At 37.1% G+C, this 25,701-nt stretch overlaps 1 protein-coding gene across 5 annotated transcripts in view; it reads right to left on the bottom strand.

Moving 5' to 3' along the window:
* POU2F1 (POU class 2 homeobox 1) overlaps positions 1-25,701 on the bottom strand; it is a 166,782-nt gene that overhangs the window by 29,773 nt on the left and 111,308 nt on the right. For all 5 annotated transcript variants that reach the window (XM_045546619.1, XM_045546624.1, XM_045546620.1 and 2 more), the window contains exons 3-8: positions 17,333-17,433; positions 11,846-11,899; positions 10,033-10,152; positions 7,797-7,985; positions 6,216-6,342; positions 632-726 (exon numbers count right to left, since the gene is read on the bottom strand). In XM_045546619.1, coding sequence (XP_045402575.1) covers positions 632-726; positions 6,216-6,342; positions 7,797-7,985; positions 10,033-10,152; positions 11,846-11,899; positions 17,333-17,433 — 686 coding nt within the window. The remainder of the gene's footprint in view (positions 1-631; positions 727-6,215; positions 6,343-7,796; positions 7,986-10,032; positions 10,153-11,845; positions 11,900-17,332; positions 17,434-25,701) is intronic.

The following is a 25,701-nucleotide window of genomic DNA, read 5'->3' as shown; positions in this document are numbered from 1 at the left end:
ATAATTCCATACTGCAAAGTCAGAGTGGGAAGGGGATTCAGGATTAGCCAGTTCAGTCACCTAATTTAGAGATGAGAAGATTAAGTTCCACAGAGGAAAAATGATATGCTCAAAATCATAGCTAGATAAGAAGCAGAACTGGGTCCATAATTTAAACCTCTAGATACTTAACACTTGTGCTTTTTATATGATTGTAGTATTTACATGGTCTAGTGTAAATGAGCAAATGTAACTAAGTATTGATAGGAAAGAAACTAGGGACCAGAGCTTCTTTGCTATTTCTCAGAAAGGGCAAAGGATAATGATGGGTTTTAACTGAGGTACTAGGTTTCCAGTTCAAGTGGTAACATCTACTGCCAGATATGGTAGGGGGAGGTGTCACAGAATCACAACTCATTACTCATTTACTGCCAACACAGTTATAAGAAAACAGGGACTCCTGATGATTTTCAAAGACTATATCACTTTGGTAGCACTGTTCTATCAAACTCATAACCTCAGCTTTGAATGTCTGGTTAGTTTTGAAGACCGAATTATTTTTATTAGATTTTTCTAGGGTTTTTAAATCAAATAAAGTCCAAAAGTCTCCCAAAACAATAGGGCAAGAGAACCTCCACAGAAGAAAACTGACCTGGGAGGTGAGGGTGATGCTTGGCTGCGACTGTAGGAGGTTGGCTTGGCTTTGCTGAGGTAGTTGTGTTAGAAGATTTTGCGCTTGCAGGAGACCTGTAAAACACAAGCACGTTGTGCAGGAAACACTGAAGATTATATTGAACACATGGAAAGAAAGAACATGAACGTGAACTGAAAATTTCCAACTGATCTGATAGTCTTATTGGTCTCAAAATTATTATTTGCCTAAAATTCAATCTTATTAAATACAACTTGGGCAAGAAGATATGGAACATTAAATTAAAACTGATATGTTTTTAGCATAATGTGAATAAATTCTCTGATAGGCCAATTCTTTATTTTAATAAGGAATGGATAAAAGTGAAGAATCATTCAAAATGGAAGCAGCTGTAAATTCCAAAAAAATCTTAATTTCTTTACCTAGAATCCATTAAAATCTGCCAGTACATGCTGGACCTGAGTCTAGTTCGTGAAAGGAGCACGCTATCCTTTAGGTGGGAAAAAAAGTTGTTTTCAAGTTCTCCTTACCAAACATTTGCCTTTTGGTGATAGTAAAGGTGAAATGTAAAATATTCTGCTTGCATTAAATTTAAAATTTTAGTTTAAAAATAATTGATAAGTAATACCAGCAATGCTTCATGATGACAAGTGATACTCAAAGTAGAAATGTGAAAACTTGACATGTTTGTAGTAAATGCCCAATTACTTGAGTCTATGGCTTTTTATTTTCAGAGCCTTATAAAAAGAGGACCAACCCAGAATGTCTGTATTTAAGAATTTAATCTGTAATACCTAGTTTCTAATATAATGCTGTTGCTATTAATCAAATACTAGATATAGGATTATGTCTGCTTGGATTAAGATCAAAGGTAGAAATTATCCAACACAGCAGATCAAACAAAAGGGATTCTACCACCTTTAAAAATATGTGGTAAGATTATCTGGAGCAACACCTATCTTCCTAATTATGATTTCCTTAGGTTACTAAATTTGGATATACTGATTATTGGAATATGTAGGACAATAGCCAAAAAATGTAAACCTTCCACAGATCAGTCACAGGGTCTGTCATTTATATTTGTAAGTAACTAAGCACTGCCTGAATTTTTTTTTTTTTTTTTTTTTTTTGAGACAGAGTGTCGCTTTGTTGCCCTGGCTAGAGTGAGTGCCGTGGCGTCAGCCTAGCTTACAGCAACCTCAAACTCCTGGGCTTAAGTGATCCTCCTGCCTCAGCCTCCCAAGTAGCTGGGACTACAGGCATGCGCCACCATACCCGGCTAATTTTTTCTATATATATTTTAGTTGGCCAGATAATTTCTTTCTATTTTTAGTAGAGACAGGGTCTCGCTCTTACAGGCTGGTCTCGAACTCCTGACCTCGAGTGATCCACCCGCCCTGGCCTCCCAGAGTGCTAGGATTACAGGCGTGAGCCACTGCACCCAGCCTGAATTTAAGGTATTAAAATAGATTTATTTCATAATGTAGATCACAAATACGATAAACATATAAAGTAGATTTGGATTTTTCTAGAGAACCCTGACTTTTGTTGATCTGGGAGAAGTGAAATATATTTTGAAGCAAATACGATTAAATGAAATAAAATTCAGTACATATTACTACATGTTTCTTAAAAGGCAGATTGATGGAAGTTTAAATGACCATCCTGCTTCCCCCAGTGTCTCTCTATAGTTCAATCTCCATAGAGAAGTTAGAGTGATCTAACTGCTGCATAGATTTTATTGAGGCCATGACAGCATCTGCAGGTAACCTTGCCTGGTCTAGTTCTCATACATCATCTCCCATCACTTCCTTTCACTCACTGAACTCCAGCTACACTGGAGGAGTTCAGCTACATTTTCCCCCATACCTCCCAATTTGGTCAAGCTCTTCCTATCTCAGGTGCTTTGCATTCCTTTGTCTACAAGACTCTTCACCCAGATCCTGGGTGTGGCAACCTCCCCATCATCATTCAGTTCCTAACTCAAATGCTGCTTCCCCAGAGAGGCTCCATAGGCCCGTTCTTCCACAGGTTAACCATTACCAGGTTACTCTGATCTGCTGCCTGCCTGGTGCTTACTGCTATTTAAACCATTTGTTCACATGGTTACTATTTGACTCCTAATGAAAGCAAGGACTGTATCTTGTTCCAAATTACATCCAATACTCAGAGCACTGTATGGCACTTAACAGGCACTCAACAAAGTGTTGAGCAAATTAATTAAAATATTAAATTTTACTGATTTCAAAAAACTGAAGGGTAGTCTGAAGAGAAAAATAAAACTATATTTTATGTCAATGATTAAAACTAATTAAATGAAATTATTTTGAAAAAGCTAAAGACTAAAGAATATTCAAAAATAATAAAAAATGAAACAGAGGAGCACAAAGGTCAGAAACGAGGTCTCATCATTAAGCACAGGCTATTTCAACACATGAGTTTCTCTAAAGTTTAATAATGAAAGTTAGTTTTTATTAATCTGTAAGTGACAAAAGCAGATATTTTTAAAATGATTCCTATCCAATCAGAAGTTATAATTCCAAATGACTAATTTTTGTTCCTAGAAGCATATTTTATAAATGAATTCAAACCTTAGGTCTTTTGCCCCAAATGAGCTCAGCTGAAAATGCTAAAAGGGCCCAGAGAGGTTTAAAACTTCCTTAAAGACCAACCCTTTCTATTTCCCTCCCCACAAACAACAAAAAAACCAAAACAAACAAAAACCAAATGAAGAAACAGTTTTTATAACCAAGAATATTTCTTTGATTATTTTAAGAATAAATGGCAAGAGCAGAAAGGGCAAAATAAAATCTCCAACAAATTATGACTCAAGTTCAGACAGGTATCAATAAGAGTTTACCCAAGAAAAAGAAAGAAAAATAATCCTGGTATTTCTGGAAAAATGGATTTGATTTCCCTTGCTAGAAATTAAATTCCAGACAGAATTATATGATCTTAGCAATACTGTCAAAAATATAAACTGTACTTCAAAAGTTTTAGATTAATAAATGAAAAACAAGGGAAAACAGAGCTCAAGCAATCAATATTGAAAGGCTAATCTCATGCTGGAAACATTATTACAATTTCAACAGATCAAATCTTTGTCCTCCATCATTAGCTAAAAAAACAGCTATTTAGATTTTTTTCAGCTTCTCTGATGCTATTAATATTAATTACAATGAATTCCCCTCCTGGAAATGTTTATATAAACGTGAGTGTTTCTACTTTTCACACCCTTTACATGGTTGAATCATCTTAGAAAATAAAATCTAGGTCATATACTACTAACTGATCGATTACAATCAGCAGCAGTGGTACAAACTGATTCTAGATTACTTTCAAGCTGGTTTTTTTTTTTTAAATAAAGGTACAAACTATTTTCATTCTCTGAGTTACTGCATCTATCATTTCTTGACTGATAATACTGGTATCATGATAATGTCATAATGATAACAGCAGGAAAGACTCAGAGAGGTTACTATGTATGAGGCGCCTTTTACACGTATTTACTCAATGAATCTTTACAACTCTTTGAGGTAAATACTAAAAGTATCCTCATATTACAGACAAGGAAACTGAGGGACAAAAAGTTAACTTTCCAAAGGACACAAACAAAAAGTGGCAGAGCCAAAATTCAGAGAGAAGAAGTTTGCTCTTAACTAATAAAACATTTTATGTAATTCACTCTTATAAGTGAAGGGGAAGATGAGAAGAGAAAGATCAGAAACTCAGAAAGGTTAGGTGAATTATCCAAGGTCACTGGCTCTAAACTCAATCAGTATTATATACTTTGTGCTACTTTCCTAGTTTTATAAAAGTCTGTGGGGGTTGGGAGGCGTTAAGAACATACAAATACCTTTGCACCTACCACAAGATCAGAATGAATAATTATTAGGTATTCCTAATATTTTTGGCTTTACTCTTTGAAATAAAATGAGGTCCCAGATTTGAAAACGGAAAGACAACACCCTTGTCTTTGTCACAAGTAAATGAAGGCAATCTTATTCAATTGTAAGGCTTTAACAATTAGCAAATCTTTTTTTTTTTTTTGGTGCCATCTATCACCCCGAAGATAACCAAATCTAATACATACACTTCACTCTTGACCTTAAGTCTCCCTGATCTAGGTAATTTTCTCCTTTCCTCTTGGAATTCTCTTCTATTGTAATTACCACTCTCCACTAATTTTTTACATCTCAAATCACAGTATGTTCTCCTCCTCCTCCTTTTTTTTTTTTTTTTAAGACAGGGTCTTAATCTGTCACCCAGGCTAGAGTGCAGTGGTGCCATCACAGCTCACTGCAACCTCGAACTCCTGGGCTCAGCCTCTCTAGTAGCTGGGACTACAGGTGTGCACCACCACAGCCTGCTAATTTTTAAAGTTTTTGTAGAGATGGGGTCTTGTTGTGTTGCCCAGGCTGGTCTCAAACCCCTGGACTCAAGGAATACTCCTGCCTCAGCCTCCCAAAGTGCTGGGATTACAGATGTGAGCCACTGCGCCCAGCCAGTATCTTCATCTTCATCTTATTCTTCCTATACCTAAAGGGCTGGGTTTTCCATAGCTCTTTTAATACTACATACACATTTTTTCTATATGACCCCATCCACCCTCACAGTTGCCTAACAACCCAAGAATTACCTAGATATCTCTTCCCTGTCATTAATCAAATACAACTGGCCACCAGGTCCTGTCCATCCACCCATTTATTTACCAAATCATCTTGTCTTTTTTATCCCCACAATCATAGTTCAGCCTTTATCAATCCTCAACAGGACTGTTGCAATATTCTCCTAACCAGTATTACTCTCTCTGTTCTTATTCATTCTAACTTTTCCTCCCTAAGTTTCAGCATGAGCTTTCTTAAAACAAACCTGGAAATGTCACTTTTCTGTTTAAACCTTCTGTGATTGTAGAAGACTTATTGGAAGGTACTGGGCTACTCAAGTTAGAATCTCTAAAGTGCTCATTAAAATTTTGGGGTGAGGCTCAGGAAACTACTTTCCTAATTTCCCAAGTGACAAACAATCAAACCTTGGGAACCACTAAGCTATGGGATTTAAGGCCAAACTTCTGGAAACTTAATGTGAGGTTCTTTACTGATCTGGTCTCTGCTAATTTTCTGGCCTCAAAGATCACTATTACTCACATATACAACTTAAGCTGTAGTGTCCAAGGCATTATTTATAGTTCTCAAACACAGCTTACCAATTTTTCTTCCGTGTTTCTGAGCTTTTCAAATGCTATTCATTTTCTACAACTGACATTCTCTCCTTTATAAGCCTGAGTGCATGCTCCCAAATTCACTGTGATCACAAGCTCTCTGCTTGGCTCCCACAGTGTTCTGTGCACATGAAGTCTAACACTTGTAATGGATCTATTTCCCTGTCACTAGATTGTGAGACCTCTGAAAGTAAAAACTGACTTACTGATCTTTTAATCTTAAATATATGCTAGAATAAGTATTTACATGACAATATTGTTCTAATGGATAGTTTCAGAGTCAAAAGGACAGCAGCCAATGTGCACACCAACATTATGTGGACAGCCTTCTGCACAACTAACATGCTCTAGGGAGGAGCTTACCCTGTTGGCCCTGGGGCGTCTGTGAGATGATAAACTGTGCCGGCTGCAAGTTGGTAGTCGGATGCACCAACACAAACTGCTGCAGGTTGAGATTCTGCTGTTGAAGCTGTTGCAGCTGTTGAAGATCCTGAAAAATCAGAATTAAAGCATGGATTGGATTGGAGATTATAAAATAAAGCTCACTTAATCATAAGGCTTCCAGCTAATGACTTCTGTCACATCCAAATAAAGAAAAGTATATAATTAGCATTCTTTCATATTTCCAAAGAGGGTGTGCTCCGGGTGTGTCTTACAAAGTATGTGAAGAAACCTGGAGCCACTGCAGGAACTTACTATTTTTGTGCAATGACATATATTGTGTCATGGCTTATGCTAAGCCTCATTTTCAATAGTTCTTTAAAATTCCCTCAGAACAAATGGTCATAGTTCTGTTTTTTAACATATATAAACCAATATGGGTTTTAAAAATCAAGTGAGAAAAGAGTTTTTAAAATATTTGATTTTTCTTGTTTAGAAACAATTGAGAATGCCATGTCTGAATTTCCATCAATAAATTAAAAGCCCTATAATGATTATGAATTTGAGACCAGCTTGTCTAACAACTGAGAAATCAGTGTTCAATTTTTTTAAAAAGAAAAATAGCTATCCATATAAAATTCTGCTCCATAACATAACAACAGTACCTTATATTGGCTTAGTGTTTTATAATTTTCAAAGTGCTTTCATGTATATTATCTTATTCAGACTAATGTCAACATAGGGTCTCAAAACTTAGGCACTAAAAGTATTTGGTGCTGAAGAACGTGGTCAAAATCAAATCATTATCTTGATAAAGACTGTATATAACAGTAATAAAAAATTAGTCTGACATGTAATTAGTTCTTCCTTAACTCTTGCTACAATTTAAGTCCATTTTTGAGTCTTTTCTGGGGGGATAAAGATAGGTGTCTAGTACTAAACTCATAATAACTCTTCATGTAGATTACTGATATGACTACTTATATCTTTCTTTACCTTTTTCCTCTTCTTATGATAAAAGGATTTCACTTATTTTCCTCCTTGGTACTCTAATGTCTATGCCTCTCAAATGAACTTTTATTATCTCTGGATACTTTGCCCTAAAATGTGAAAATCAAAACCAAACTACATTCTAATACAGCTCTGCATAATGCTAATCACTCTGTAGCAAAGAGATGACTTGCTGTCTTTCTCACACATGGGTGGCAATATTCACTGCAGAGCACATGAAAGAACCCATGCCTGCTATAATTAGCTAATTAAAATAAATACAGTAATCCCCTGCTTCTGAAATATGCCAGCTAATTATTCAAGAATTGTCACTTAATATAAACAGTCACTTATTCAAATAATCAGCTATGCGTTTGTAATATCAACTCAAATAAGCACACAAATGGCTTATTTCTAACTTAGTGGTAAGGAAGGGCACCACTTACCGCACTGATTTACAGCTCCTCAGGCCGTCAAGGGCCCGTATTAACAACTGGAAAGTAATTTAGTGTCAAATAAAATCTGCCACTTTATTCCCACCTGCTGCCCCGCTCCCGCGCCCGCGCCGCTCACCTGTGCGATCTGTATGGGCTGCGACAGCGGGACCTGCGTCATGGGCGTGGCGGCGGAGGCCGAGATGGAGGCCCCGGCGGCGCCGTGCTGCCCCGCGGCCGAGTGTTGCTGCACCGCGGCCGCCAGCAGCTGCGCCTGCGCCTGCGCCTGCTGGAGCAGCAGCTGCTGCTGGGCGGGCGTCAGGGCCAGCTAGACGGAATCAGAACACAAAATGGGAAGGTGGCAGCAGAAGGGCCCCTAATGCAAGCTAGCTGCTTTGAAATAGGTAACTCAAGTGGCATTAGTCCCTGGCTACCCAACTTCGTGTGGTCAGCATGCGGCTACAACGTTCATCAGCGACATTACCACTACTGGCAGAACATTTAAATTAAAATGGTGGTCCTTGCTCTGGATTTAAACAATCATTCAAGCTTGTCCAGGGCCCTAGGGTTCAGGCAAAAAAAGTAATTAACTAGTAAGCAAGAAAAAAAAGAATCAATGCTGACAGGATATGAAAAGAAATTTACACCCAGCAAAACAGCAAGTGATTAGTCAGATGAATGAAGAACAAGGATGCTGGGTACGACCGAGGGAAGAACTGATAAGGCCCAGCTGCTTCCCATTAGCACGAATCCCTGCCATATTCCATCATTTCCATTATGTGCTAAGATATGACTAGAGAATATGAGCTCCATTTGTTTCTTCTCCAAGTCTCCCTACAGGCCCCTCCCCAACACAATCTTTTCTGTTATTGAAAGCATTGAGTCTCTGCAACTTTACATCCCCTTTCCAACATATTATCTCTACGAAACAGGTGGTGACAGCCGCTCTCTTTATATGCAAATGAATCCTAATGCCCCAGTTTAATAGAAGCTCCAGCCAAAGGAACCTGGAATCCCAAGTGCCCCTTCTTATTGTATTGTAGACTCTAGTCACCAAAAACAAGACCAGCTTTAAACTTGCTTTCATAATGCAACTTATCTGAAACACGCCTAAATCATACTAGTAAGTGTGCTCTACTTTCCTTTTGGTGATATGTTCTGATCAACTGAGAAGCAACCATGTACTATTCTGAAGTACATATATGGTCTCTTAGTGGCACAACCCTCCTTCTAAAAGGGTCCAACACAACTTGTGCATTAGAAACATATGACTTGAAATCAAACCATTCAAAAACTCAATACCCATAAAGAGATATGTATGTATATACAGTATATATATTTATATTTTTATTATAATGTATATACAGTATATATATTTATATTTTTATTATAATATATATATATACATATATTAATCTCTCCTGATGGGATTTTTGTAAATAATTTTCCAACAGTTCTTAAAGGGCCATTCCCCTGCCAAAACACACTTAACGGAAATGAAGCAGCTACAAAATTCTGGGGGTTGATGTGATGTGAATTGAAAATTCTTCCTCATAATTCCCCTAACCACCCCCCTAAGATAACCTAAAACACAAATTTTCAACATTGGAAAAATATTCTAAATGGTGTCTAAGAGCAAAGGCAGCTGAATAGTTAAAAGCTTAATATATTCACACAGACCAATTCATAAACAATAAAAATAAATGACATTTATCGCTTCTCGTCTTTTGGCTAGGATTAAGCGTAAAAATAAATGACATTTATTGAACGCCACATACCAAGCACTATTCTTTGAGCTTTACATATATTATTTCTAATCTTTACAACAGTTCTGTGAAATAGGTATTATTAGTATCTCCATTTAACAGAAGGAAAACTGAGGTACAGGGAAATGAAGTAATTAGCCCACAGGGTAAGCTGCAGAGTCAGGCACGAGACATGTTTTACTTGAGAACATTACATTGTAGTAACTTAAAGAAAATGTTTTTCTTTTGTAAGTGCTAATCCATTCTTTAACTTTGACCTTGCAGTGATGCCATAATGCCAAACTGACAACGGCCATTTATTCCATCAATGTAATGGTCTCCACTATACAATAGTGATTCTATTGCAAACAACACCTGAAATGTGGATTTTAAAAAGTACTTAGTTTATCAAGAGCATCTGCAATTGTAACAAAAGATATCCAGAGAACTTATGACAAAGATAATTCCTTTTTCAGAGCTGCCTGCAGTATAGAAAGCTCCTTGAAGACACAATCGTGCCAGGCATAGCCATGTTACTGCCAGCTACGGTGAACAGTTCTAACCAGATATCGGCCAATGGCAGTTTTGACACAGAGAAAGTTTATTACAATTCTCTCAGGGAAAACTTACCCCGGTTATCTGCCCTCCAGCCAGCATAAGCTGGGTCTGGGGAATGGCTGCCTGCACTGAAGGCTGCTGAGAAGGCTGACTTGGCTGCTGGGAATCCCCCGATTCTTCATTAGATTTGGACTGAGGTGGGTGGGGCAGAAGTAAAAGATTTCAAATAGTTGATTAAAAGAATTGTACTTATAACCCCATAATTGAAGAATCATTTAATACATAAGACTTTTTCTGTCCTAAGTTTTCTGGTTTCCCTCTTTTCCTTTCTTAGAAATCTTTGTATCATCTTAGTTTTATATACTAAGTTTTTAGACTTTTTATTTCAACGCCAGCAAAGCTGCAATTATAATTTTTAAAAAGAAAAATATTAGTCAGTCCTCCACATATCAACAGAATTTTTCACAACCCCAAATAAGGAGTAAAGGGAAGAATACATTTTCAATCCATCTCTGTATTAGACCCTCCATACCAACATTTTCACATACACCTGGTGGTCAGTCTGAATCTTCATATACCATCTTAAAGATGATTACTTGACCCACAGAACTTTTCACCTAATATTTTAAAGAATGGTGAATCTAGCATCTCCCATCAAGTAACATACAAGCTTAGAGGGAAAATGCTGCAGTCAAGAGAGAAAGAGAATACACTCCTGAAAGAGGCACGAAGAGAAAATTTTATGGTAATTAAAACTGGTTATGCAGAGTATTAAAATTCTGCATAGATTTGCATATTTCCCACCACCTGTTTTGGGGACTGCAGCAAGGCTAATTAACATAAAAGCTCTGATTAATTCTGCCAGTCATTGAGAGATAATTACAGTGCAGGACTGTAAACATTCTGCACTGGAGATACAGCCTGTTTGCCAACATCTCTCTAAGGGATGAAAGTTTACCATGGCAACCAAGGCAATTTTCTGCCTCTTCTCCCTCAGAAAGGAAGGTCATATTATCTCCTTTTCTTTTTTCTCCTTGTTTCTATGTGTTACTAGTTCCATATTCCACTGAGTTTCATAGAATGCTCAACCTGAGGTCTTTAGTCATTAGCAAGACTGAAATCAATCTTCCAGAATACTGTTTTTCCCTCTTGACTGTTAGTTACCTGAACACTATAATGAAAGAAGGCAGCAGGTTGACTGAAATGTTATGGAGTAATACCTAATATTTGAACTTTGCATACTGTGCCATCTGGTTCACAGAAGCAAAGTTGCCAGATTTAAGTTTTGTTTTAAAATTTTGACTACCCACCAATGTCTATAAACAGGTTTAATTACAATTCTTAGAAGTATAACATTTTAGAGCAGAGAGGAACCCTAGCAATCTTATAAATGTCCCCACTTAAACGCAGAGAAGAAAAACTGAGCCGCAGGAGGTTAAGTGATTTGTCACAAGTCACACAGCGACTCAGTGGCAGAATGAGAATTCAAACGACTAAGACCCTTGTGTCTCTCAGTGCAGTGTTCTTTCCTCTGTACTATAATGCCTTTCTAAGACATGAAAAATGATAAATAAAAAGACCTTTAGAAACAAAAGGGAATTCAAGAGATTAGTCTTTGTGTTTAGTTAGGTATGAGTTTTAGCTGTATAACTTAGTAACATGTTCACTGAACTTACATATAAAACTTTGAAAGTAGACTTTTCCTGTCCACCTTTGGTTCATGGCAATAATTATCATTATTTGGATCTTTATGAGATTCAGTAATTTCAAAAAGGTAATACTTTTAAGTACTTCCTATTACAAAACTATATGCTTATTACAGACAACAGAAAAATATGGAAAAAATAAAGAGAAAATTGACCCAAAATCCCATGTCCCAACTTACCTGTACATTTAAAGACTGAGCAGCGGCCTGTAAACTTGTCCCCGCGAGCTGGACCTGTAAGTAAAGTAATCAGGGAAAGTTCTAGTCTAATCCTGTTGACATTCATCACCAGAGGTTGTCACCAACAAATATTTCAAGAATTTCTACTAAGTGTATGTCACTGAGTTAGAACTGAGAATACAAAGAAGTTTGCTTAGGGGGTTAAAATTCTGTGGAGAAGCTCCGTTCCTCCACCCCCATCCCCATCCCCTGCCAGCCCCAGTGAAAAAGGACGTTATCTTTCCTGAAGCTGTTTTCTCATACTAAATGAACATTATCAGGCATGCCACACTTTTATGGGATGTTCCGTTTATAACATTCTGTTTGTACTCATAGGATGCTCAAATTCTAAAAATTTAATTTCTCTTCCACACTGTGTTAACATGTAAGAACAAGGTACCTACATACATTATTTATATTGTTATAACAATCTAGAACTATCTATACTTATTCTAATTTCAAAATTTCTATTTATATACTAGAGTGGAAATCTTACATATATACATACCTACAGCCAAGTCCTTAAAACATTTATAGTTGTAACTTAAAACTCCTAGCTAAAATAAAGAATCTGTCACATAAACCAGCCATGCCCAAACTTTTTGGCACCAGGGACTGTTTTAATGGAAGACTATTTTTCCATGGACCAGGGCAGGGCAGGGGACGGGGGTGGGGGTTGGTTTTGGGATGATTCAAGTGCATTACATTAACTGTGCACTTTATTTCTATTATTATTATAACATATAATGAAATAATTATACAACTCACCATAGGTTTGGGACCCCTGATATAAACCTGTGGTCCCCAACCCCCAGGCCCTGGACCTGGTAGAGGTCTATGGCCTGTCAGGAACCAGGCTGCACTGCAGGAGGTGAGCCGCAGGTGAGCAAGCAAAGCTTCGTCTGTATTTACAGCCTCTCCTCATTGCTCCCATCACCACAAAAGCTCCACCTCCTGTCAGATCAGCCACAGCATTAGATTCTCTTAGGAGCCTGAACCCTACAGTAAACTGCACATGCAAGAGATCTAGGTTGCGTCTCCTTATGAGGATCTAATGCCTGGTGATCTGAGGTGGAGCTGAGGTGGTGATGCTAGTGCTGGGGAGCGGCTGCAAACACAGATTATCATTAGCAGAGAGGTCTGACTGCACAATAAATGTAATGAGCTTGAATCATCCTGAAATCATCCCCCACTGTCTGTGGGAAAATTGTCTTCCATGAAACTGGTCCCTGGTGGCAAAAGGTTGGGGACCGCTGCTATAAACTACACATGAAAGTCTGTCATAATATTTAATACTCATATTTCACACAGTCAGAAAGTTCAAATCATGGTTATATTAAAATAAGGATATTCATGGAATTAGAAAACCATCATTTGGCAACTATGATAATAACTGATTCAGGCAAGAGTCATCCTTGGACGACGGGTGAAATTTGAGGAGTAACAGGATATTTACATAATCTCATCTCTCTCTCCACAGATACTTATTAATTTCAAAGGGCAAAATAGTGACTTTATAGTGGAAAAATCTGGCAGACAAGTGAAAAAGTGACCACGGAATGCCTAGGAATGAGACACACGCCTTCTGCTATAACGCACTGAGATGAATACATAATAGCATTGCTTATGTTGTTAGAACTTGAATCCAATAATGATTGAACACCAAACTAAAACTGAAGAACACTACAAAATAATTGGTTTGTATTCTTCAAAAAGGTCAATGTCCTGAAAACAAGGACAGACTCAGAAGGCAGAAAGAGAACATAAACTATGCTAGAATAAACAGAAGCCTAAACTAGAATAGTGGCAATGGGAATAAAAAGTAGGAAACATGAAAGGTGTTACCAGGTACTACATAAGGATCCTGGCAACTGATTAGATATAGATGAAGAAAGAGTCATGAATTACTCTTGGGTTCCAATCTGGGAGACTAGAAGATGGCAGTGTCATTAACAGGGACAGAGAAGATAAGGAGTTCCATTTTGGACATATCACATAGCATCAAAATGTCCTGCATTTAAATGTAAGTGTTGTGGCCTTGTGTGGTGGCTCACGCCTGATCCCAGCACTCTGGGAGGCTGAGGCAGGAGGATCGCTTGAGGTCAGGAGTTCAGAGACCAACCTGAGCAAGAGTGAGACCCTGTCTCTACTAGAACTAGAAAAAATTAGCCAGGTGTGGTGGCACATACCTGTGGTCCCAGCTACTTGGGAGGCTTGAGCCCAGGAGTTTGAGGTGGCAGTGAGCTATGATGACACTGTTGCACTCTAGCCAGGGCAACAGAGTGAGACTCTGTCCCCAGGAAAGGAAAGGAAAAGAAAGGAAAGGAAGGAAAGAAACAAAAGAAAGAAAAAAAAAAAAGAAAAGGAAAGAAGAGAAAAGAAAAGGATAATCCTGCCAGGAGATAACCCTCAAAAACAAACAAAGAACAAAATTCAGAGATTAACGAAGAACACATTTTAGATACGGTGTAACCAGCACAGGCCTATCTGAAGAGGTTATACCTGAAGGCTAAGAAGTCATCTGCCAAAGAGCCTGAGGAAAGAGTTTCAGGTACAAAGATTTGAAGGAGATAAAGTTTTTATGTGACTTTATTTAAACCATTATGTTCCTGGATAAAAGCATGTTGAGGAACAGGGTATTTGCAAAGTTATTAAAGGAGTGCCTCACAGATTATTAATTACAAGGAGGAAAAAATATACCTTTAAAGTGGACAAATCTGATAAACACTAGCTTAATCAAGTGGTCAAACTTAATATCACAATACTGGGACAAGGCAATATCCTATGCCTTCTGATATAATCCACTGAGAGGGACTTAACATCACTTCTGTTGTATTCCTTTCAAAAACACACAACTTGAATCCAATCATGAGGGAACAATCCAACCCAAATTGAGGGGCATTCTATAAAACCACTGGCCTCTACGCTTCAAAAACATCAATATCATAAAAGACAAAGAGGCTGAGAAATTGTTCTGGATTAAAGAAGACTAAACAGACATGACAACTAAATGCAAGGTCAGATTGTGGACAGGAAATATTTAAGTATGGACCATATATTACAAAATAATATTATATCAAGGCTAAATTTCTAGAATGTGAAGTTGGTACTGTAGTTTTATACGAGAATACTGTTTTTAGGAAAAACATGCTGAACTATTTAGAAGTAAATGGTTATAAGGTATGTGACACTCTTAAATAATTTAGCAAAACACACACACACACACACACACACACACACACACACACACAGTGATAAAGCAAATATAGTAAAATAGTAATAGTTGGTGACTCCAGGTGAAGGGCTTTCAGATGAATACTGTTCTACTGTTGTAACTCTTTTGTAGATTTCTAAGTTTTTACAGTAGAAAGTTAGAAATAAAAAAATGAGAGTATCCCTTTACCACTCTACTTAGCTAGTTTCCAACATCTTTCAAGATTCAGCTCAAAAATCACCCTCTGAATGTCTTAAATTGTACAGATTGAGCTAATTATTTCTTCTTGTGTATTCCCATATACTTTACAATTCATTAATCTATTAATTTATTCCACAAATGATTACTGAACACTTACATCGGGGGCTCTTTGGTAAACGCTGGGGACACAGGTAAACAAGGAAAGGTTCCCATCTTCATGGAACTCACAGTTAATGTGGTATCAGATCTAAAACAACTGATTTTGCATATGTATAGTGTAATTATGGTAAGGAAAGGTTCAGGGTGTTAACCATGACAGCAGGTAAGTGTCACACTGTATGTTAATTATGTATCTAATCTGATGGTGAACAATTATGCAGGGAGTTGTGCTTTGATAGGGAATTCAATGGTGTCAAGGTTTCAAATGAAATTCTTTAGTTTGTAGCCCTTTGGTTTGGGTGGTACTGAAGGATCTATGATTTTGGTAATCAGTGGATAGATCTGGAAGCCTTGGAGCTGGTTCAAGAGTTACAATCATCTTGGAATTTGGACCTAATGGGGAGAAGACTGCGTATCATCTATGCAACTCCAGGAATTTTTTTTATACATTTGGACGATCACATATTTAAGCCAGATAAAGATGCTTACATAAAGGTGCCACATAATTGACTAAACTTCATCAAAAATCCTATTCCTCTTAGGAAACTGGAAACCTTGTTGGAGGCTTAACTACGTTCTTAGAAGAAAATCAACAAGAAAACATTTTTGTTTTTCTAGAATATATTTAAAATATATTCTTAAATTCATTTTAGATATTAATTACTCTTAATATTTTATCTGGAAGTTGTATGTAGAGGTTTCTCTATTTCAAAGATACAAACAAAGCTATGTGCCTGAGCAGAAGTGTGTCAACTAGGCCTCACTCATAACAGAAGATGCTAATTGCTGTCTACAAGATATCCCTTTGAGTTTGTGAACAAATAAATGGGCTGTAGAATACCTTTCTAGAATATCACCTGTTTTCAAGCAAAGGAGCTTCTTTTATAGTTCGGGTACACTGATGACATATTTTGATAAAAAGACTTGAGCCAGTAAGATCTATTATTTCAGTTCCCGATAACTTAATAGGTTAATATATAACCTGAAAGTTTTTAGGTCCACATGGATTTTTCACTGATTCGTCACCACCACTACTACTACCATCATGCACCACTGCTAGCACTGCTACTACCAACATATTTTGAGTACTGAATTAGTCCTAGGTTTTAACTGCAGTAGAGACCACCAAGATGTGCAAAGTATTGCTCTAATACATAATTATAAACATAATCCAAGAGGTTGAGACACTCTGATAATTCATTTTTCAACTGTTTTCACTGTTTGTTTTCCATTTTCAACAGGCTCCCATATACCAAAACTACTCAGTAGCCAATGTTTGTTTTTGTATTCCCTTTCCCCTTCTCTACATTATAGCTAAAACATGGATGAATAGAATCCATGGTGTGTTTTGGACTCAGGAAAAAAAAATCATGTCATAAAGAGTAATAAAGTTGAAGCAGATCTTTTCGAACCCCAAACCAGGGGGATTCACAGTCAAGCAAAAGGCTCAGTAGTTGATAAAAATTAAAATGGTCTAGAACTGTTTTAAAGGAGAGATATGAGCTTTGAGGTCAGAGTCTTAATACTGCAGGTTTCAGGCAATGGTGGCTACATCATTTTGGATGACTCTGATAATTAACTGCCTTCAGTTAGCCACCACAGACTTACTCTGATAAAAACAGTAACTCAGTTGTTATGCACATTCCATTTATAACAAGGAATTCTTTTCTCCACACAGCTGTGGTGGTCAATGCTATATAGTCAACTGAACTATAGGATTCCATACTAACCATTTGGAATGATACAATTAGATGTGATTAACAATAGGCTTTAAATAATTTTAAAAGTCTCACATTCTGAAATAACTTCCCCAGGTCCTAGCAATTTATGCCTCCATCTTTTACGCTCACTTATGGTGGAGCAGAACATTTCACCTGATGGAGATGTCCAAGGAAAGCCTGGGCCTGGGCTGTTGAGATTGCTCCTCCGACAGGCACAGGCTGCTTCTGAAAGTCCAGACCATTGGTTTGTGTGCCTAGAAAGCAAGCAAAATAATTATAACTATTGAAAGAAAGAAACTCAAACGTTACCAGCATTCACAAGACACCTATTTTGTATCAGCACTTTTCTAATGGTAGAGACAGTTCCACAGAGCTGCCTCCACGCTCTTCTAAATTCTCACCCTACTCTGTATTTAGCTCCGACACAGAAGAAATTCACTAGTGACTTTGCCAAGAACAAGAAGGGTTTACTATTAACTTAAACATTTTAACAAATAATCAGATGGCAAAAGCAACCCTTTACAAGGCATAAGGAAAACAAAATAGTTGTACTAATTTCTTTAAACCCAAAGTATACACTGTTGCATACATCGCATTAGCAAGGGCTCTGCTATGACTATATTTTTTTAAATGTTGTGCCAGTGCTTTTTTACCACTTATGCTGGGATTTGAGGTTGGAATACAATTAATTTATAGAATGATATCCCACCCTAATACCCAGCAGTATTTTCTAAGGGATATAATACACTGTTTCTGAATTACTACATCCAGTTATTATTTAGAAAAAGCCAGAATACTTTGTACTAAATAAAATATGACAGACCACAGGAACATGTAAGAATCATCCTAAGCCCATGGATATAATCTTACATTTCTATTTCCTACCACTCGAATGCCCTGTCCTTACACCTATGTGTGCACACATCAGAGCAAACCAGTTAGGAGAGTACAGGTTAGAACCTTAAAGCAGTATTTCTAAGAGAGTGCTAACTGCTGCCATTATATATCCTAATTTCTGGCAAATATATCACTTGAGTGAGAATAATTTGGTATATCACATGACCACAAAGGGCTATTTGTTTCCTTGAGACAACTGCAAAAGATATGCATGCGTGTGTCAAGTAATTTGAAACATGAAAGTAAAATTTAAATAAATTAAATTTAAAATCACTCCCATAAACCACGCATAGAAGTTTCACTATTTTAACATTGTGTATTTTGTCATTAGTTGTAGGAAATCATTACCCATGTAATGAAGGTATGGTGTTTGTACTGTAAATGCTTTTAAATTTTTTATCTTTTGACATCTTAAAAAACCTTTCCAGCTGGGGAGACACTGCCCCTTCCGGGCCTACTCCATTCTTAGAGATAGCAAAGGCCCCAGCCAGGAGTATGTCTTTGACATGAAACTAACCAATCCAGAGCTATACCTCCTCAATCGGACTTTGGATGCAATATTCTTCTGTCTTAATCATCTCAGTGCCAGGTACCAGGCAACTAGAGACCACCCTGATAGCCTAAAGCCCTCCAAAATTACTCAGACTAGCCGATCCCACACCGTTTGCCTTGCCCTTCCCTCCCTTTCCCGCAGAAACCCCAATAAAGGGAGTGGCGTAAACCTTCTCCTCCCTCTTGACTTCTGCCCCCTGACCGCCGTGGCACCTTCCCCATGTGGCCCTGCGTGGCATGCCATGCCTCCTGCCTCCAGGACCTGTGAGTATAACAAACTTTGTGTTCCTGAGGTTCTCTTGTGTTGCCTCTTGTGGTTCCACCTGACTACCCATCTTGTAAAAGAATATAAAACAGGATTCAAAGTCAGTAAGGTAAAAATAACACTCTTAGACAAAAACTCAAAGAAGAGATTTAAGATGCAAAGACAGGTAACTTCTTTTAATAATTGAATTTTTATAATTAAAATTTAATAATAATTTAATAATGAAAATTTTAATAATTTTAATTGAGGCTCCATTGGAAGATGAAGGGTAGAATTTAGTACGCATTACACAGAAATTATTCATGTAAAACATAAAAGACCTAAACTGGGCTAAAAAGAAAGGAGAGGGGGAACGGTTACACACGCCTAACACAGTTGGAATTGAGTATGAGATGGGTATGAGGAGACAGGGGTATTGGGAGCCAAAAGCAAGTAAAATTTAGTTTTAGTGCCTGGGAGAACAGACGCACCAAAATAAGGAACAGGGGGAATTAGCACATTGGGGCAGGTGAATCAAGTAAAAAGATTAATATAAGATATACAGTTTGAGAAACCCTGACAAAACACCTAAAAAAAAAAAAGTGGTCCAGAAGGCATTTAGAACAGAGTCTAGAGCTAAAGGTTGTATAAGGTTGTCACTGGAATAGTATTACTGAGCTAAACCACAGATGAGGATCTTGTATCCAAAGCTCCAAAGAATCTTACATGAATTGTTCAAGATGTCATAGCTTGTTAATAAAGAGCCAGGTTACAAGGACTGGGTCCCTTGATGCTGCCAATAACTCACAGAAAAGTGACCGTTGAAATTAGGAGAGCAAAATGCCTATCAATTAAGAATGGATGCAGAAAAAAGCAGGTTGAAGACAAGGGAGCAGCTACATTAGGAGATGTAAAGACAAAAGAGAGACAGAAGGAGCAGTTAGAAAAGTAGGGAAAAACCTTCCAGACTAATGTGTTTCAGGAGCCAGGGGAAAGAAAGCTACAAGGATAGGGCAGTTTAATACTGCTAAATGGTAGAGAGATGATAAGGATCAGAGCACTGAGAAAGAAATTAATCCAAAGAAAATAGAGGAAAGGTAGTAATAAAGGTAAGATCAGTAATTAACAAAACAGAAAAAACACACAACAGAAACACCAACTTGGATTTTTCCAAAGAATCACAGAACTTACAAACTTCTGGTAACATAGAATAAGAAAATAAGGGAAGGAGTGAGTAAATAATTTAAGTATAATAAAAAAAGGCATAATCAAAAAATGCTGCTGATAAAAAAATTAAGAGGATACTATGAACCACTTCATGTCAATAAAATTTAGAAATGGATAACTCTCTGGAAAATATAACTTATCAAGACTGATTCAAGAAGAAATAGAAAATAGAAAGTCCCATAGCATTTAAGGAAACTGAATTAGCAGGTAAAAAATCTTCCCCCAAAGAGAATACCTACAGCCAGCTGATTTTTGACAAAGCAGACAAAAACATACACTGGGGAAATTTTTGACAAAGCAGACAAAAACATACACCGGGGAAAGGATGCCCCATTCAATAAATGGTGCTGGGAAAACTGGACAGCCACATGCAGAAGAAGGAAACTGGATCCCTATCTTTCACTATATACAAAAATTAACTCAAGATGAATTAAAGACTCAAATGTAAGACCTGAAACCATAAAAATTCTAGAAGAAAATGTAGTAAAAACTCTTCTGAACAAGAATTTTTGACGAAGACCCCCAAAAGCAAATACAGCAACAACAAAAATAAATAGATGAGAATTAATTAAACTAAAAAGTTTCTGCACAACAAAGAAAGAAATCAACAGACAACCTACAGAATGGGAGAAAATACTCACAAACTACACATCTGACAAAGGACTAATATCCAGAATCTATAAAGAACTCAAATAAATCAGCATGAAAAAGTAACAAATAACCCCCTCAAAAAGTGGGTGAAAGATACGAACAGATTTTTCCAAAAAAGATAAATAAATGGCCAACGAACATGAAAATATCCTCAACATTACTAATCATCAGGGAAATTACAAATTAAAAACACAGTGCGATACCACCTTACCCCTGTGAGAATGGCCATTATTAAAAAGTCAAAAAACAACAGATGTTGATGCAATGCTGTGAAAAGGAAATGCTATATTATAAACTCTTCGTGGGAATGAATGTAAACTAGTACAGCCTCTATGGAAAACAGTATGGAGATTCCTCAGAGAGCTAAAAGTAGACCTACCATTCCATCCAGCAATCCCACTACTGGGTATCTACCCAAAGGGAAAGAAGTCATTTTATTAAAAAAAGACACCTGCACCCGAATGTTTCTTGCAGCGTAATTCACAATGGCAAAGATATGGAATTAACCTAAATGCCCATCAACTAATGACTGGATTAAAAAAATATGGTACACACACACACACACACACACACACACACACACACACACACACGCTCCCCCACCCCATGGAATACTACTCAGTACTCAGCCATAAAAATGGATGAAATAATATCTTTTGCAGCAACTTGAACTGGAGACCATTATTCTAAGTGAAGTAACTCAGGAATGGAAAAACAAATACCACATGTTCTCACTAACAAGTGGGAGCTAAATGAGCGGTATACATGGTCATAAAATGGTGTCATAGACGCTGAAAACTAAGAAGGGAGGGGATACGAGTGGAGTGAAGTATAAAAATCTACCTATCAGGTATAATGTATTCTGGTGATGGGTACACTAAAAGCCATGCCTTCATCATTATACAATTCATCCATGTACCAAAAAACACTTGTATCCTAAATCTATTGAAATTTTTAAAAAAGAATACAAAATCCTAACAAATTTTCCCAATAGTGCTTCCAAAAATTCAAGAAAGAAATAACTACAATCTTTTACAAATTTTCCCAGAGAACAACAACAAAACCAGGGAACACTTCCTAACTCATTTTATGAGGACAGCATAACCTTGACTCCATAACCTGACAAAGATAAGTATGAGAAAGGAAAAAAATACAAGCCAGTTTCATTCATAAACATATATGGAAAAAATCCTAAATAATAATAGCAAACCTAATCAAGTAAGATAAAATATTATGGCTAAATGTGGATTTATTACAGAAATACAAGGTTGGTTTGAGGTTTAAAAAAAAATCAATTAATAAGATTCACCAAATTCATCAAAGGAAAAAATCATATAGTCACCTCAAAGGATGTGTAAAAATCTTGAGATAAATTTAATATCCACTTAATATAAAAATTCTTGGGCTGGGCATGTGGCTCATGTCTGTAATCTTAGCACTCTGGGAGGCTGAGGTGAGAGGATTGCTTGAGGTCAGGAGTTTGAGACCAGCCTGAGCAAGAGTGAGACCCTGTCTATACAAAAAACAGAAAAATTGGCTGGGTGTGGTGGTGCATGCCTGTAGTCCCAGCTACTCCCATCTACTTGGGAGGAGGATCAATTGAGTCAGGAGTTTGAGGGAGCAGTGAGTTATGGTGATGGCACTGTACTCTACACAAGGCAATAAAGTGAGACTCTGTCTCAAAAACAAACAAAACAAAACAACTAGGCATAGGAGTATGCATTAAAAAATAAATAAGCATAATACTTCAATGGTGAGACATTAAGAGTACTTTTCTTTCTTTCTTTCTTTTTTTCTTTGAGACAGGGCCTTACTCTGTTGCCCAGGCCCCAGGCTGGAGCACAGTAGCACCATCACAGCTCATTGCAGCCTCCAACTCATGGGCTCAAGCAATCCCCCTGTTTCAGCCTCCCAAGTAGACTTGCCAACTTTTAAAATTTTTTGTAGAGATGAGATCTTGGTATGTTGCCCAGGCTGGTCTCAAACTCCTGGCCTCAAGTGATCCTCCTGCTTCAGCCTCCCCAAATGCTAGGATTAGGGACTAACACTTCCTTTAAGATTAAGAACAAGATAAGGGTACCAGCTACCTCTACTTCTTTTATACTGGAAGGCCTATCCAGCAAAACAAGGCAAGAAAACACCTGAATTGGAATAAAGAAAGAAAACTATCCTCTCAGATGATCTGATTATGTATATTGACTATCCTAAGTAATCTAACAAATAGACCAGAGCAGAGAGTCCAGAAACAGAGCTACACATAGGTACTACAAACATGACAGAGGTGAGAATGAAACATGACAGATCAGTGAGGAAAGGATGGAGTTTTCAACAAATGAGTAACTGGTATCCATTTGGGAAAAAAGAAAATTAGACACCAATTACGATACCAAAAAAGGGGGGGGAATAAAATTTCAGAAGGATTAAAGGCCTAAATGTTAAATGCAAAACTACAACATTTTTAGAAGATAACATAAAACAGCATCACTATAATCTTAAGAAAGGGAAGGATTTCTTACCAAGACTCAAAAAATGAAAAGGTACAAATTTAACTACTTTAAAATTAAAAGCTTTGTTCATCAAAGGGCTACATAAAGTGAATGAAAAAAAGAAATATTTACAATCCATACAAATAACGAAAGATTAGTATTCAGAATACAAAAAGAACTCCTAAGAATCAATAAGAAAAAGTCAACCCAGCAGAAAGAATAGGCAAAAGAAATGAATAGGAATTTCACAAAGGAGGGAACACAGATGTCCCATAAACACAAGAAAAGACGCTCAATCTCCTTGGAAACTAGGAAAATACAAATTAAAATCGCAATGAGATACCATTTTACACCCAATAAGTTGGCTAACATTACAAAGTTGGTTAATATCAAGTTGTGGCAAGACTGTGAAATTCTCATCTGTTGTTGGTAGCAGTATAAATGCAGTATAAACCAATACAGATGCTTTGGAAAACTGGCTGGCAGGACATTAGAAGAAATTCAGCAATTACACTGTAAGAAAATACTCTGGAGACTTTTTCACATATACACACCAAGAGATAAGTATAAAATTTATTTATAGCAATATTATTTGTAATACTAGACATAATCCAAATGTTCCATCAATAATAGAATGGACATGAAAATTGTGACATATTCATACAATGGGGTATTATAGACAGTGAAAATGAATTACAGATATATGTACTAACATGGATGAGTCTCAAAAACAACGTTGAGCAAAGACATAGTACAGTATGATTCGATTTATATCATGAGAACAGGCAAATCTAAGCAATTTATTATTTGAGGATAAATACATAGATGGGAAAAAATTTTTGAAAGAAAAGCAATGTGACTATTAACACTAAATTTAGGATGGTAAATTCTACCATTCTTTGTGGTAGAAGAATGGAATCTGATCAGGGTGGGCCTACAGTGACCTTGTGAGGAATGGTAACATTCTAGTTCATGGCTAGAGTGACACATACATGAGTGCTTAAATACAACATACATGCTTACATACAGGTTTTTACAACTATTACTTTTACATAAAATAGTAAAAGAAAAACATCAACAATGATAAAACAGTGCACTTTTAGGTACACATCCAGATTACAAAGAACTAAGGAAAAGCAGACGGTAATGAAGCCAAAGAAGTGAATGGGGCTCATTCCTTTAAGTCAGTTAGAGGTAGAAGCAAAAGAGAATGGTAATTCAAAAGGATAGATATACTGGAAGGAAAGGTTTTGGGCTGATGAAATCTGAGCACACTTAAAGACTGAAAGAGTCTATAGAAAGGGACACAGTGAAGATGTAAGAACAACACGTGGGTTAAAAGATGGGGCAGGAACCTGAAAGATATGATAAGAGACAGAATTACGAGAAGTAGAGGGCTACAGTAATGGAAAAGAAGAAAGATATTTCTTTGTATATGAAAAGGAGAAGGTGGGTAAAAAGAGAAAAAATATAAAGTGCTAAGGAGGGTGGGGGTGGGACTCAGTCACAATTTTCTCAGTAATCAAAGGGTAGTCATTTTTAGAAAACAAAAGAGGCAAAACAGAAATAGAAAATATTTGGAAATATGCAATGAAGAATGTGACAGGGAATAAATTAGATAAGAACCCAATGACAGCACCAGGTAGAATGAAGGTTCAACTGAGAGAAGTTTGGATTTATACTAAGTTCAAAAATTGGAGGGTCTTCGTCTCCCAGAAAATTCTATTTCTGTCTTCATAGCCAGCAGTCAAACATCGACTAGGCAAAAGTTTACTCTCTTCATAAATAACTCACACTACTCAGTGCTGCACAGGTTTCCGGCTGTCTTTCAGCACCCAGCTCAAGTGCCGCTGTCCTCCACGTTTTCCACTCCTCTAACTCAAAAGCAAGAATCTATACCTCCTGTTTACAAAATCTATACCCCTCTAACTCAAAAGCAAGAATCTATACCTCCTGTGTTTACAAAAACATATTTGGTATTTCCCAACGTTTTGTGGGAGGGAAGAGGAGGGAGAGAAATAAAATTGAACTAAAATATACACAATACAGATGAATATGTATCTGAAACATACTATGCTAAGTGAAAGAAGCCAGATTCAGAGGCTACATATGTATGATTCCACTTATATGACATTTTGGAAAAGGCAAAACTGAAATGGACCGTTAAAAAGAACTAACCAACCTCCCTGTTTTACAAATAAGAAAAGTAAATATATACAGAGATACACCTCAACTGAAATAACTGAATAGTAATTGAGCTCAGAGCCTTCCATCCATCCCCCAACCCAATTGCTCTTCCTACCATACCATCCTACGACCAAGGGGTCCAATTCAATGCTTATTCACAAAGAATATTAAGTGATTAACCAGTCACTGGAGCCATGATCAGGCTTATAAGGAGACATTAGATCATAAGGTATCAGAATTTGGGGCCTTTGGTTTCTACCTCACAGCATGTTACCCCA

Source organism: Lemur catta, chromosome 3 (assembly GCF_020740605.2).
Source record: "Lemur catta isolate mLemCat1 chromosome 3, mLemCat1.pri, whole genome shotgun sequence".
Taxonomy (NCBI): Eukaryota; Metazoa; Chordata; class Mammalia; order Primates; family Lemuridae; genus Lemur; species Lemur catta.
This window is presented reverse-complemented; position numbering and strand designations above follow the sequence as displayed.